Genomic DNA, 14455 nt, shown 5'->3' on the forward strand with positions numbered 1-14455 from the left:
TTTTGAATTGTTCTGAGGCTTGTGTATAATTTGTGTTGTCCAATACAAGCTATTATCTACCTTTCCAATACAGACAAGTCTAACCTATAACAGCTGAACAGAAACAGCGATCTTAACTTACGGCGGGCTACCTCTTTGCCAGAGCAGTCTTGGTACAGATACCTTTATTAGCATCCTAATGAGTCGTGTTTGTCTATGGAGTTGTGGGATGTTGATGCCGTTACTGGAAAGTTAGATCCTTGCCTAAAACTTTTCACCTTCCAATTTCAAAATCACCTTAAAGATACTGACAGGTAAGTTCTGGAGAACCTTTGTGTTAGTCTATGCATGAACACTATATCTGCAGCAAATGGGATCTGCATTTAGCAACAACAGACTATTAGGGAGAAATTATAGAAACAACCAGAAAGGTCTCAAAACCTTCCCAGGCAAAGTATACGTCAGCACAGACAGTGTGAATTTGATGCCGACCTCATGACAGTTAGATAGAAGTAGTGCTTAAATTAGTGTTTGTACAGGTACTGTGCAGGATTTCCCACACAGCTTCTGTATCATATTATAGTAGCTCCTACTTGAAAACAGACTGAATACATACCAAAATTATGAGGTAGTTTAGTCATACAGATAAATATCTCCAAGGGGACCAATAATGCGAATAAACTAATTTTCACTTGTGTCCAAATTAAACTTTTACCCTAGGTCTCTAGAGATGGAAGGCTATGCACTGAACAGTCAACTAACATTCTACCCACAATTCCATAGAATTGGAACAAGGCTACTTGCATTTACAGAACTGTATAGCTAGTGCCACTTTTTGATTCTTCCTCCTCAGTCATCCAAAAGATCCAACAATCAGACCATTCAAATGACATCCAGAGTTACAAGAACATTCTGATTTCAAAATTTACAAAAACTGAGGTATATAAAAAAGGTGTTTTGAATATTTATTATGAGAACAGAAGCTTAAGTTACACATATGTACATTAAAATAATTAAAATAATTTTAAGAGCTGAGAATTCATTCCACTGCAGCATGTTTTTTTTATGGCAAAGTTGTTAGGAGGCCCTCAGGTGTATCTGTAGGAACCTTCAACAGTTCTTCAACCTCTTCTTGTAGAGCCTCAGCTTTTTCCCTCAGCAGCATCTGCAGCCACAAATTAAATTATTAGGAGACAGATCACAAACAGATGCCAGTGCATTTCTTCAATTAGTGGTAAGATGAAACACACCTAGTCATTCAAACACAAACTAAGAAGAAGAAATTAGGTTATTAGGAACAAAATTACTATATTCTTGGCTCAAGAATTGCAAGTCACTAGGAGGATTTTCACATTTAATATATCAATATGGCTTTACTGCTCAGATAAATCTTCTGTATAGAAGCCTATCCATCCTACTTTGGTTTAAGCTTGATATGTCAAATCTAGAAGACTAGAAAAAATGTGACAGCATGTACAGATTAAAATTTTTATTCTGAAGTTCTAAGAAATGAGCAGAATTTCTTCTTGTTCTATTAATACAGCTATATAAACAGCCAAATTTAGGCCATTTAAACATTATAATTTCACAAGGCTTTGAAGTGTTTTTGTTAAGAAGAGGACTTCCAACAATAGCCACACTTTTTAAATTGTAAAAACAAACACTCTGAAAGAAAGTTAACATTAATATGTTGACCATAAAAGTAAAAACAGCAGATGACTGATTCCTTGCATTAAGCAACAGTTGTATGCCTAATATTAAAACCTTAAACATATTATGGAGAATGACAGCAGGTGGTTGGGGTGAGTGGGCAGGCTATAATATATAGACCTCAGAAATCTATTCTCCCCAGCCATGATCACTGCTACAATTTCTAGCTGTTAAATTTTGAGGCACTAAACTGCCTCACCAGAGTGGTGCACGTGCAATTGTGATTATTGCATTGGGACTAGGAGTCAGGTCACTAATTCCCTGCATGACCTCAGGCACGTCGTGCAACTTATTTGCCTCAGTTTTTCCACTTGTAAAATGGGAATAATACTCCTCCACCATCTTGCAAAATCCTTTTAGATCACTGGATGGAAGCAATACTTTGCACTTGCATAGCACTTAGCCGTTGTTGAGGCATGATGGTCAGCAAGGTTCTCCTTTATTCCTTTTATAGCAATATGAAGGAAATATGACTGAGGGAGGTGGGGTTAAGAGTATGATTAGGGACCTTACAGAAAAGCTTCATCTTTAATGAAAATTACAGGCAAATAGGATATCCTTCATATTCCTTATTCTATCTATATTCATAATCCTTCAGGGATATTTCCTTCATATTGCTATAAAAGAAATGAATGATATACATATATATATATATACACACACACACACTCTACTTAATACATGGGAGATTTAAGTGGGAAACTCCCACTAGTAAATTTTGCATGTTGATCCTAGCTCAGGGGTCGGCAACCTTTCAGAAGTGGTGTGCCAAGTCTTCATTTATTCACTCTAATTTAAGGTTTCGCGCGCCAGTAATACATTTTAACATTTTTAGAAGGTCTCTTTCTATAAGTCTATAATATATAACTAAACTATTGTTGTAAAGCAAATAAGGTTTTTAAAATGTTTAAGAAGCTTCATTTAAAATTAAGTTAAAATGCAGAGCCCCCCGGACCGGTGGACAGGACCCGGGCAGTGTGAGTGCCACTGAAAATCAGCTCGTGTGCCTCCTTTCTCTTGGGAAAGATTACTAAATGGAAAAATATTTAGTTTCCTCCAAGTTTTCACTCAGAGTTCCATCTTTGCCAATATCCCTTTGACAGCTCAAATAGTCAAGTTTTGCTCACCTTTGCGGATGAAACTATTTGTCTGGCTTGACGTCGTGACAAATGCTCGATCATCTTCACCAGTGTTTCTGGATCTGCATTAGCTAGATGTGCTAGAGTTTTGAATCCTGAATCATACAGCTGTTTTGCTCGAGACTTTAAGCCAAAAATAAAGCAACGTTAGAAATTAGATTAGTAAATAAGAAATGTAAGGAACTTGTCAGTAAATCCAAAACTCTACTCTGACCTCACAAGTCATTCATCTATCAGCTAATCTCGGCAGACTGATACTGTAGGTATATGAAGTCCAGTCACTGTTACAAAAGTTTACCTAATAATTAAATTTGTTCCTGAAAAGCCATTATTTCCTTTCTACATCCTTGTTCAGCTCTTAGTAACCTTTCTGCCTCTTCCACATTAATTTCCTCTCAAGAAATGGTTCTGTATAGACCTGACTTTCCTCTTCTTGTCATCTCTCTCTCTCAGCATTCATTGTCCTCTAGGGGAGCTGAGCACATCTGAAAAATCTGGCCACTTAATTTAGGTGCCTAAATGGAAGCAGACGAGTTCTTTTGAAAATCTGGCCATTAATTTTTGAACCTCCGACGACTGTCACTGCCATGAAATCAGACGCTTAACAGCCAAACAGCCTTGGACAATAAGCTCAGAACAGAAAATCTATTTTAACTTTATAGCTCACAAAATGTTTTATTTTTCTTCTAACAGTAATACTACCCTTGTTTACTTTTGTATTGGGTGAAAAGCTGGGACTGTGGACTCTCGTATAATGAAAGGAGAGGTATAGTACTTAAGGAATAGGATTATTATTTTTATTATTATTTATTTGGTTCCCTTTTCTTAGGCATTTTATTAGGGCTCATACTGTTATGATGAAAAGAAACAAAAGCAGCCAAAAAGAGACACTTATGAGAAAGATCTTTGTTGCAAAATTACTTGCGCTAGGTCTTACACAGTTTAAATGAAGACCATCTTCAGTTTGACCATGGATGTTATGTTTTTCAAACAAAACAAGGTTAACAAAGATTGTTCTGTAACTTGAAATATATAAACAGCTGAACTTTAATGCACAAATGCTATCCCCAGACTTCACTGAACTACCTTCCAGCTTTTTTTCCCCTCTCTCTTCTCTTGCTTAATTCCATGCATTTTCTTCTATTTATTTGGTTCTATCTGCTTAAAATTTTGTCCTGATAAAGAAACCAGCCTTAAAAGGTCTAGAGACTTTACAATGTCCTCTACAATAGTCATGGACTAGAAACATTTAGCCACAGGATTACAGGGCATGCTGACTTCGTAGAAGAGTAGCTTGGTAGCTACCTGTAACTACCTTCCATGTAGGAAAGACTGTATTGTCCAGTTGTTTTATGTGCTTGATAATTACAGTTTATTGGGTCCAGAATACCCCCAGGACAGTGAGTTCAGTCCTACAGGAGCTGTTTTATTTAATTAATTTGAAAATATTATTTTAGAGAATCGATACAGACCGCAATGTTTGTCCATCAAGCACTTGTGTGTAACGTTGGTTTTTGTAGTGTTTCATTCACAAAATTTTATAGGAATCCAGCCTGAAATGCATTGTTGGCCACACACTACATTCAACACCTTCCAAATCAGTTTTGATACCAGTAAGGAGCTACTAGAAGGTAGCAGTCATATTTTACGCTGACAGCTGTAAAACAAAACTTTGAAAGAACTCTACAATTCTACTCTACTTCCCTCTGCAGATGACTCCATTTAAAGAGCAACTGAAGAGGTAAACAGACCCAGTTTCCCCTTTGCATCAAGTTCAGAATCCTTTACCGAGAAAGGGTTGGCCAGCAGAGGGAAACTGATTAGGCTACTAGCTAGTTTCCCTTCCTGGCGTAAAGCACTACTACTGCTGAACCTGATAACAGTAGCAGCATTTGTCCACAATACGCTCTAATTGTGGAGTTATTTAACTTTGAAATGAGGTCAGAGAATGCACATGAAATAGCACTGAGGGCCGTATTTACCAAACAGATTCATTTGATATTTGAACATCTCCTTCAGATCAGAGACCAACATGATTTCCTCCTTAAAGTGTGGACTTCATCAGAAAAGTCACTGTGAAAAAGTGGTAGCTTCCAACTCAAGATAGTCTACTTTGTGCACTTATCTCTTGACTATAGCGATAAATTAAATTACTATACCATTTTTTAGTCCTATTAACCCCACAGAGCCACCAGTACAACAAAAGAGCACCTAGGATTCTATTTTAGCTTGAGCACCAGCAGAATTGGTAACCAGTGTACTATTGTGACATTTGTATTGTTGCTATTGTAGCAGTCAGAAGGAAAAAGCAACCTGAATGCAAAATTTGAGTTTGAGCTTATATTGCTTATAGGGAAACAGTTTGTTGATAATTCGTACAGTCAACTGCTTGACAACACTTTGGTTTGTTATGAAACATACTCAAGAGACTAAATAACCAGTATCAGTCAGGTTTATTGCTACAAGCAAAAATAATATAGTACAGGAAAAAGGTTCAATACAATACCAGTCGATGGGAAGCCATCTTGTGCAGCATTATAAAAGGTATTGTGTATATCATCTGAAACTAGATTTAACCAATCAGCTTTCTACTTTGTTTTTCTGGTACCATGGCATACCCCTTATCTCTTTATTCTGAAAACATGGATTCCAGGTACCCAGGGCATGAAGGCACCTTTTAAGTTTGTATTAGGGTACCACATTCATATGCCTCGATCCTGACAGTTTCTCTATCTACTTAAGCTAAAGCTTACTTCAGCAAATGCATGATGTTATGGGATACTTAGCATAGTGACAAGTATTATAGTAAAGGTATAGTCCATTTTAGGCTATATAACTGCTATAATGTTTGTGCTTAATGCACAAAAATATATATCTGGCACAGATCATATATTTTATTAATATGGGGTATATATGTAGCCAGCATATATTGGTCAACACTTTTTTATTTATAAACTAAACAGATGAATTATGAAAACCATTGAAACACAAACATGGCCCTCCACATTTAGCAGAATAACGTTCTTTTCATCATAGAGCTTGCACCCCAGAAAGATTTAACAAGATTTTAGCAAAATGCTAGGTTCTTAATAAAAATGTTTTTTGTTTTTTTCCATAGGCACTTGGGGACATCATGGTTGAGGTTAGTATAAAAGCTTGGATTTAGGGTTATCTGGACTCCCAAAGTACGTACACTAACCTCTAAAACCCCTGCCACCTCCATAAGAGGGATAAGTTCTGCCTTAACACAATAGGTCAGTCGCTTGGTAAGTTCTGTCAGCAGGGCTTTATAAACCCAAAATTCCTCCAACTCCTGCAGAAACAAAGGATATTAAAGTCTGTAAAGTAATTTTACAATTCTAGTTAAATTCCTGTACTCTGGGCTAGTATTCTGGTTGGAGAATTGCCAAGGCAGCATATGATATGTAGCCTTTGGAAGAGGGTTTATGCCATTTCTAGTAATCCTTCTAGCCAATTCCAAGAGTTGAGTCCAGCATTCCTCAAGTAGTCATCCCAAAATCAGGCCCTTTTGAAGGATGAGGCGATACCTTAGAGATAAGATATTCTTTGGAAGTCATTTTGGACTCTCTGAATTTGGAAAGTTGAAGTATCAGTTGGAGCTGCCAATGCAGCCATGTTTCCAAGAAGCTGCCATGCAATTAGATGACCTCTAAAAGGTGACACCATTTTAATGTAGTTCTAAAATTAAGTTTAGAATTAAAAAAAATAAAATTTAAGTTCTAAAATTCTACAGCAGAAAATCACCCTTTTCCTCCGACTCTGATAAAGACATTTTTATACTTTACATCATGTAAAAGCAAAAATGTCCATTTAACATATATTACCTCACAGAAGTGCAGCATACAGGAGGAGAACGAGGCAGCAGAGTTCAGGAGATTTTGCACATATCCTCGAGACATGTTAAATTTTTCTGAAACGTTCCATATGTTGGTCTCTTTCAGTAGGGCATAAAGAACAAAGGACAGATACAGCCTATTTATGACACAGTTGTCCACATCCTAGAAAGACAGATGCACATGTTCAGTTAGAAGTGTGAGCTAGAATCCAATAGATAAAACAAAGAATATCATAGAGAAGAACTTTGCATTACTAGGGGGACAGACTATCATCAGAATAGAGCTTTTCCATCTCTAAATGTCTCTAATCCTATGAAACAGTCAGATGTAGTAGTGTTGCATTCAAGAATTTGTGAGGTAAGGGAGGAAATATGGGAAGCATTTTGGTGAAACAAAGATTAGTTCAGCCGACTCTGACTCTGTATACCTGAATCTGATTTGCGTTTCTGAAAACTACAATAATTAAGCTGTATGTTTGCCAGGGCCAACATGAGAATCCTGGATCCTACTGTTTCCATGGCTATACAATATAATGCACTTTAATAACTTTATATGAGAAAAAATAATTAACAGGGCATCATTAACTTGAAAAATCATATTTCTGTCTAAAAACTGTGCATTTCCTAGTTACAAGTCACCCCTAAAATTATCATAACTGAGAGATTAGAGAACCCCAATTATTAGCTGCACTATGAAAAACAATTCAATTGACAAGATTATAATTCTACTATTTTTTCTTTAAATAAAAATAATTTTCAGCCTACCTTTTTGATGGCTTGTCCAGAAGCCTTTTTCGTAATAAAACTTTCAGGGACTCCCACAATAGCTGCTACTTTCTGTTCTACTGAATTTAGCTGGCTAAACTAAAAAGTAAAATTAAAAAAAACCAACACTGCAGCTAAACACATTTTCTATATTAATCAAATGCAAAACAATACCTTTAAAATATTATATCTTGTAACATCAATAAAGATAGAACGGTTAAAAGACAACTTCAAATATATAACATTTTATCCCTTTAAAAATTTCATACATATATACATTAATACAGATGAACCCTATCTCCCCTCCTGCAACACACCTGCATGTGTACAAACACAAACGCACATGGAATCACTTCCCCCTCATCTGTAATATAGCTATTTAAGTGGGCACAAGCATCGTTAAACGATAGTTTTTGAGCTGCAATATTTGTACTTTTGTTTATTTATCACTGATATGCAAGAAGGCAGTGAAAATTTGAGAGAACTCATGTTCAAGCTGACCACTATCAAATTCTAAAACTTTTTTAAGCAGACAAAATAAGTTTTCCTTCAATTTTAGTATCTTTGCATATAGTTTTGATAAAATATATAAGCAATGCTAAGAAGTACAGCAAAAAAGCCAATTTAAATTAAGTGCTTATCAGATGGCTGGCTCTGTAATCATTCCCAGAAGCAAGCTATGGGAAATATTTTGTTACCGGAAGTCAGCGACTATTTTCCCTTTCTGCCAACATAAGAATAGCCAGGCAGAGGTTTTCGGAATGCTATATTTTACTTTTCCCCACGGTATGTTTAGTACTTTTTATGAAGGATGCTCTAGAAATAAAATGTATTTTTTATAATGTAATCAGAGTACAAAAGTGATCTCTTAGTTTTCTATTAACCACTTCAGCATCAACCAATTTATTTGGTTTTACCCAGAACTCAGCAGTTTCCTTGGCTACACTTTGAACTGCCTCTGACTGCAGACTTTCCAGTTGTATCTTGACTTTCACATCAGAATGGTATTTATATAAAGCAAACCATAAGCTTTAGGGATTTTAATGTTATCACTGACACATTACACTTTATGATCACTGTCCGGTATGTCTACACTGCAGCTGGGAGTATACATCCCAGTACAGGCCAACAGACACACAACATACTAGCTCTGCTTGAGCTAGAGTAGTACTAAAAATAGCAGCGTAGCTGGGGTAGCACAGTAAGGATCTCAGGCTAGTTGCCGGTGTACAATTACGTGCAGGCCCCCTCTCCCCGCCCCGCCTACATACTCGGCTGGCTAGCCTGAGCCTGCCTGTGCTACATTGGCCACACTGCTATTTTTAGTGTGCCAGCGTGAGTGGATGTAACTCATCGGTCTAGCCATGCTCGGAAGCACACTCCCAGCTGCAGTGTAGACATCTAGCCAGACCCAAGTACAACTAAAACTCATAAGATGCAAAACTACATCTTAAAACTACTTAAAACAAAACTACTGTTTCGTGCTGTGTTAAGAAGCAGCTCTGTTATATATCTCAATTCTCCTGGTGAAGAGCTCACTGGATCACAAGGTTCTAATGAGTGAAATAATAAATTGATTTAGCATATCATTACATTTGATTCTTAATGCTACCGTACTGGTTACAGTTACATTTTGAATCAATATGATTGTTTCCCCTTAGTTTCTCTACAATAAATGTTCATGGGTATATTAGCTTGTCCCTTTTCTTTAACTTATTAATTTTAGCTCCTAGGTGGCTAGTAGTTCAAAAGGTTTACTCCTGGAGGAATTCTGCACCACTGCACAATGCAGAATTTTGCAAGAATTAATGTTGGGCACGTAGGGAAATAACCCACTTCCTTCCCTGACGAACCAAGGGATGCACCCCACCCATGAACTTATTCGCTACACCGATACTGACTTGGACTCTTAATACATTCCATGAGGGGGTGTACCTGAGCCCACTTATCCACTGATGCTCTAAAAACTCCCGCACCCCAATCTGGGTCTATGCTGGTTATGTGATATGTATGTATCTCGTGATCCTTGTAACCGATACCTGTAATCCCTCATAACTCAAGCCTGACCCCAGATGTACAGTACCTTCCTTCTTAACTTTAATAAGATTTTTAAATCTTTCCTTTTTTCCCTACAGAAATGGGCTGCAGAAATGTTGGCTGCTACTAGGGGCTGCAGGACCCAGCAGAGCCCAGCAGCTCACGAATAGAAGACAAGGCCAGGGGGAGGGGGAGGGAACTGGAGGGTTCCCAGCAGTTGTAGTTCCCAGCATGCCCTGAAGGAAGGAGGCAGCAGCGCACAGGAAACTCTGTGCAAGCCTGGGACCCAGCGTCGGGTTGTTTCTCCCTCTGGATCCCTGTGCTCTAGGAGGGTAGGGTCTGAGAGTAGTTGGTCTCTGGGGGGTAGAGGGTGTGAGTGTCTGGGATGGCATGGGGGAGGAGGGACCGCAGTTGGCCTCGGGGAGGAAGGGGGGGTGTAGAAGGTGTGAGTTTCTGGGCCGGGGGAGGAGGCGCAGCTGGGCTCTGGAGGCTAGTGTGTGAAAGTGTCTGGGCCAGAGGGGACCTGCAGCTGGCCCCTGGGTGGGAGAAGGTGAAAGTGTCTGGGCTGGGGGGAGGGGAGAGAGAGGGAGAAGAGGGTGTGAGTGTCTGGGCTGGGACGGGGGGTGCGGGGGTGCCGCTGGGCTTTGGGGGGTAGAAAGTGAGAGAGAGTCTGGGCCAGGGTGGCCCCATGGCTGGGCTCTAGAGGTGACGGGTTGTGGGTGCCTGGGCTGGGGGTGCTGCAGCTGAGCTCTGGGGGGATGGGGAAGGTGAGTGTCTGGGCTGGGGGGGGGGGGGGGGGGAAGGGTGTGTTTCTGGCCCCTTGCTGGGCTCTGAGGGGAACGGGGGGGCAGAGAAGCAGGAACTGGGTTGTTGTAGGGGTTTCTTTAACTCTGCTCCTGGGGGAATTTTGTGTGTGTCTGTATTGTTACAGACGTGCTTGCTGACAGGTATTTTGAAATATATTACCAAAATAATTGAAACCGGTATGATTATATAGTGTTATTTTGACAAATACAATTTGCAAAATTTTAAAATATTGTGCACAGAGTTAATTTTTTTGGCGCAGAATTCCCCCAGGAATAAAGGTTACAAACACAAGTGAACAGATAACAGAGGAAACAGCTATATAATTCAACCTATATTTTGCTGTGCAGGACAGCACTTGGTATATGGTTGAAGCCATGTCTTACCTGTCTAAAATAGATCATCCAGTCTGGTCTACAGTGATAAGTCATGTCATATGGAGTTGTCAGATAGAGAAGGTGAAGGCAGCTCTCAAGAACCAGCCCCTCAAGACCTTTCTTCAAGTCTCTGTAGAGAGCATCACAATAGGCCAAGTCTATAGAGCCTAAAATGAATTAGTATAAAGATACCAGTTTTTATAACAGTGACAGTTAAGTATAATATACTGTATCATATGTAATTCTCCCTCTGTTCTTTCTTTAGGGACCTTTAATAAAGCCTGTATTTCAGTAACCAGCACAGTGTCAAGGACTCCCAAATCTAATTTGGTAAGTCAATAAGAAATGCATTTTACTACCCCCAAAATAGCAATACTTCATGTGGATGACACCCTGGGGAGTGTTACTACAACAGAGGCCAAATATACTTAGAACTCGTTTGTATAAAAGGAAAAGCAGTTAAAATGAAGGGAAAGAATGTAAGATGCTTGGTCTCTATTTTTAATGGGGATATATTTGAATATTAGAACTCAGTAGTCAAGACAGGAACTGCTATACTGGATCAGATCAGTGGTCCTTCTAGTTCAGTACCAGATGCTTCAGAAAAAGGTGCAAGAAGGTAGACAAATGTGAGCTAATCGGTCTCCCCCATTAGATGACATCCTGACATCAACAGTTAGAGATTGTCTTAAATCCCAAAGCTTGAGATTTAATATAACTTCCACAATTTTTGTTATTGATTATAGCAAGTCTGGAAATTCTCGATATCCATATAAAGGTCCAATCCCTTTTTGAATCTTGCTAAGTTCTTGGCCTCAACAATTTCCTGTAGCAACAAGTTCTACAGTCTAATTGCATGTTGTGTGAAAATATATTTATCAGTTTTCAGCTTCCCATTTTTAATTTCACTTAATGCCCCTGTGCTCTTGAGTTCTGAGAGAAGTCCCTGATCTAACTTCTCAAAAATTGCATTTACGTACATTATGTCCATTCTTTTTCATTTATTTTCTAAGGTAAACAATCCCAATCTTTTCACTCTCTCTTGTTTAGCAGTATACTTCTTGAGATGGGGAAACGTGCATTGCACACAGTATTCCTCATGATGCCACACAGATTTATATAAAGGCATTATAATATTCTCCACCACATTTCTCATTAATCCTAACATCGTTCGCTTTTTTGATCAGTAGCTACACACCAAGCAGAAATCTTAATCTTCACGGAGCTGTCTACAATGATGCCAAGTCCCTTTCCTGAGTTGATAGTTAATTTAGAAATCTGAAAAGGTGCACAAGTAATTTACGCTTCCCCTGCCAATGGGCACTACTTTGCATTTATACAACCTATGTTTGTCATACTATTTCCCATTCATCTAGCTTATTTAGGGTTCTTTGAAGTTTCTCAAAAGCTTTCTGGTCCTGACTAGCCTAAATCACTGCGTGTCATTTGTAAAACTTGCAACTTCACTACTCACCCCTCTTTCCGTATGCTTAATTAATACATTAAACATGGGAACTACTACAGAACCCTAGACACCTTGCTGTTAACCTTTTGCCAAGATGAAAATTGACCATTTAATCCTACTCTTTGCTTTCCTGTCCTCCTACTCACTTTTTGATCCACGATAATACTTTGCCTCTCATCCCATGACTACATAGCTTCTTTAGCAGCCTTTTGTGCAGGGCCTTTTTGAAGTCTAAGTTCAAAGAATTCTGAGACATTAGTGAGACATGATTTTCCTTTACAACGGTGCTGGTTACACCCGATTATATCATGATCTTCCAGGTGTTTTGTTATTTTGATTTTAAATTATCGTTTCAGAAAGGAGATAAGAGGTTGGATGAAAGTGAGTGTGAAGAAAAAAAAAAAAGTCCAGATTTTAAATGTTATTCTGAAAAAAGTACGATGAAAATGAAGAAAACTTTCTCACCTTTGTAGGTAGCTTGACCCAACTGTGTTATCTCTAGATTACTTTGAGATTTTTGTTCCTTTTCAGAGGTCATTTTTCCTTTTAGTAGTCCTTTTTCTATCAGACATCCCAGTGCTTCTCTAGTTATAGCTGAGAGGCTCTTTTCTTTAGACAGAAACTGTTGCTGAACACCAAACAGTGTGCCACACATAAACTGGTAGATCTCTTCAGGGTTTCTTGTAATCTACAACATTTTAGTATGTGATTGCAACATTATGTTTAAACAATCTGAATATCGTTATGCGTAGCATGATAGATAAGTGCCAACCTACAATCTTCGTCTAGCTGAAAACATTATGCTTACTGAAGACATAGGGCAACACTGTTAATTTTATGTTGCTACAGAACTGTGCGATACCTCTAAGTTATACTACAGACATTCTGACTACATTCTGATTAACACTACATGGCATTCTGCTCTAACATTCCAGCTTTTAGTGTATTACTTTTTTTGGGGTGGGTGGGGGGAAAGGGGAGAGGGCTCTTTAAGGAGCGAGTAATATAAAACATGTTTAAAGTCAATGAGGAAACATAGCAGAAACCACTTGGGACTTGTCTACATTAGTAAATTTTATAATCATGTTTCAACATGATTTAACAACTGAGTTAGCTAACAATGACAACCTCATCATCATCATTAGTGTAGACAAGGGCAAGTTATGCTCAGCATTGTGCGAGCTAGTCATGGTTAAACTCAAGGCTTTAGTGAATACTAATATAACTGATCTCCAGCTTAGTGAAACGTACAGTTATTCTGCATCCATACTCTTAATATCAAAATGCATCTCTTTAGTTGCTCACAAAAGAGTTAAATTGTAACCTTTAATCCAACCAAAGACAGGAGCAGGCTTTGGATTCCCTTAGTGAATTCAAGAAAGAGGTTGCTGTAACAGTTCTCCAAAGGACTGTTTACTAAATCCCGAACCTAAAAAACAAAACAGTTGTTATTTACACTATGCATTCATAAAGTCTACACAGGTGAAAAATATTCCACTTTCAAAAAATATCTTGAAGGTTTTTTTTAAAAAAAAAATCAAGCTAGTAAATAAGAAAACTGCTGGAGATGTCCAAGTTTTAGGATAAGTTCTTGTGTGAGAGACTACATATGCTGCAGAGAAAAAGCTGGTCTCCAAAGAGAGATTGGAAAAGGGCTCTGGCTGCCCTCATGACTGCAGAAAAGGGTCCCACAAAAATAATTATTACAAGGAGAGTCAAATAGCTACAGTTACTGTTGCTTTCAAATGAAGAGTTGGGGGCAAACAATTCAAATCCCCTCCTCCCCCCATCAACTTCTTCTGATGACTCAAGCTACCACATTTTTTGAGTAAGTTACCAGATGTTTGTCTTTTTCTTGCACTATAAGAATACTTTCACCAGCACGGTCAATGCCAGCTCGACCAGCTCTGCCAATCATCTGCTTATACTGGTTTTTCTTCAGGAACTCTGTAGCAACATAGGGAGCTCTTAAAATAACCCTAAGAAAAAAAAGAAAAGACTTTGAAAAAGCTACGTTCTGTAAAACATCAGTAAAGTTATATTAAACACAAAGCTCTCCCTAAAAGAAAAGTTTCTATTTGCCTCATGATGCAAGACTCATTGTTAATAAGAACTATGCATGCCTGTCAAATACAAAATATACCCCAACAGGTCTATTTGAAAATCAAGAGCAATACTGAGCACATGGAAAGAATCTTTGATAAAATATGAACAAGTGCCAAACTGAATTTTGTATCAGCTTAGGAACTGTATGTAAGCACCTTATTAGTATTAAAAAAAACACAAATAAGCAACTATGCCAGCCTGCATTGCTCAGTCATTA

At 38.3% G+C, this 14455-nt stretch overlaps 1 protein-coding gene across 4 annotated transcripts in view; it reads right to left on the reverse strand.

The window, feature by feature from the left end:
* Nucleotides 1-930: 930 nt before the first annotated feature.
* HELQ (helicase, POLQ like) overlaps nucleotides 931-14455 on the reverse strand; it is a 32201-nt gene continuing 18676 nt past the window's right edge. For all 4 annotated transcript variants that reach the window (XM_054029053.1, XM_054029052.1, XM_054029051.1 and 1 more), the window contains 9 exons: nucleotides 13970-14111; nucleotides 13457-13561; nucleotides 12598-12820; nucleotides 10677-10834; nucleotides 7450-7548; nucleotides 6674-6847; nucleotides 6028-6141; nucleotides 2817-2951; nucleotides 931-1144 (listed from right to left, as the gene is read on the reverse strand). In XM_054029053.1, the coding sequence (XP_053885028.1) occupies nucleotides 1043-1144; nucleotides 2817-2951; nucleotides 6028-6141; nucleotides 6674-6847; nucleotides 7450-7548; nucleotides 10677-10834; nucleotides 12598-12820; nucleotides 13457-13561; nucleotides 13970-14111 (1252 nt within the window). In that variant the 3' untranslated portion in view covers nucleotides 931-1042. The remainder of the gene's footprint in view (nucleotides 1145-2816; nucleotides 2952-6027; nucleotides 6142-6673; nucleotides 6848-7449; nucleotides 7549-10676; nucleotides 10835-12597; nucleotides 12821-13456; nucleotides 13562-13969; nucleotides 14112-14455) is intronic.

This window comes from Malaclemys terrapin, chromosome 5, assembly GCF_027887155.1.
Source record: "Malaclemys terrapin pileata isolate rMalTer1 chromosome 5, rMalTer1.hap1, whole genome shotgun sequence".
Taxonomy (NCBI): domain Eukaryota; kingdom Metazoa; phylum Chordata; order Testudines; family Emydidae; genus Malaclemys; species Malaclemys terrapin.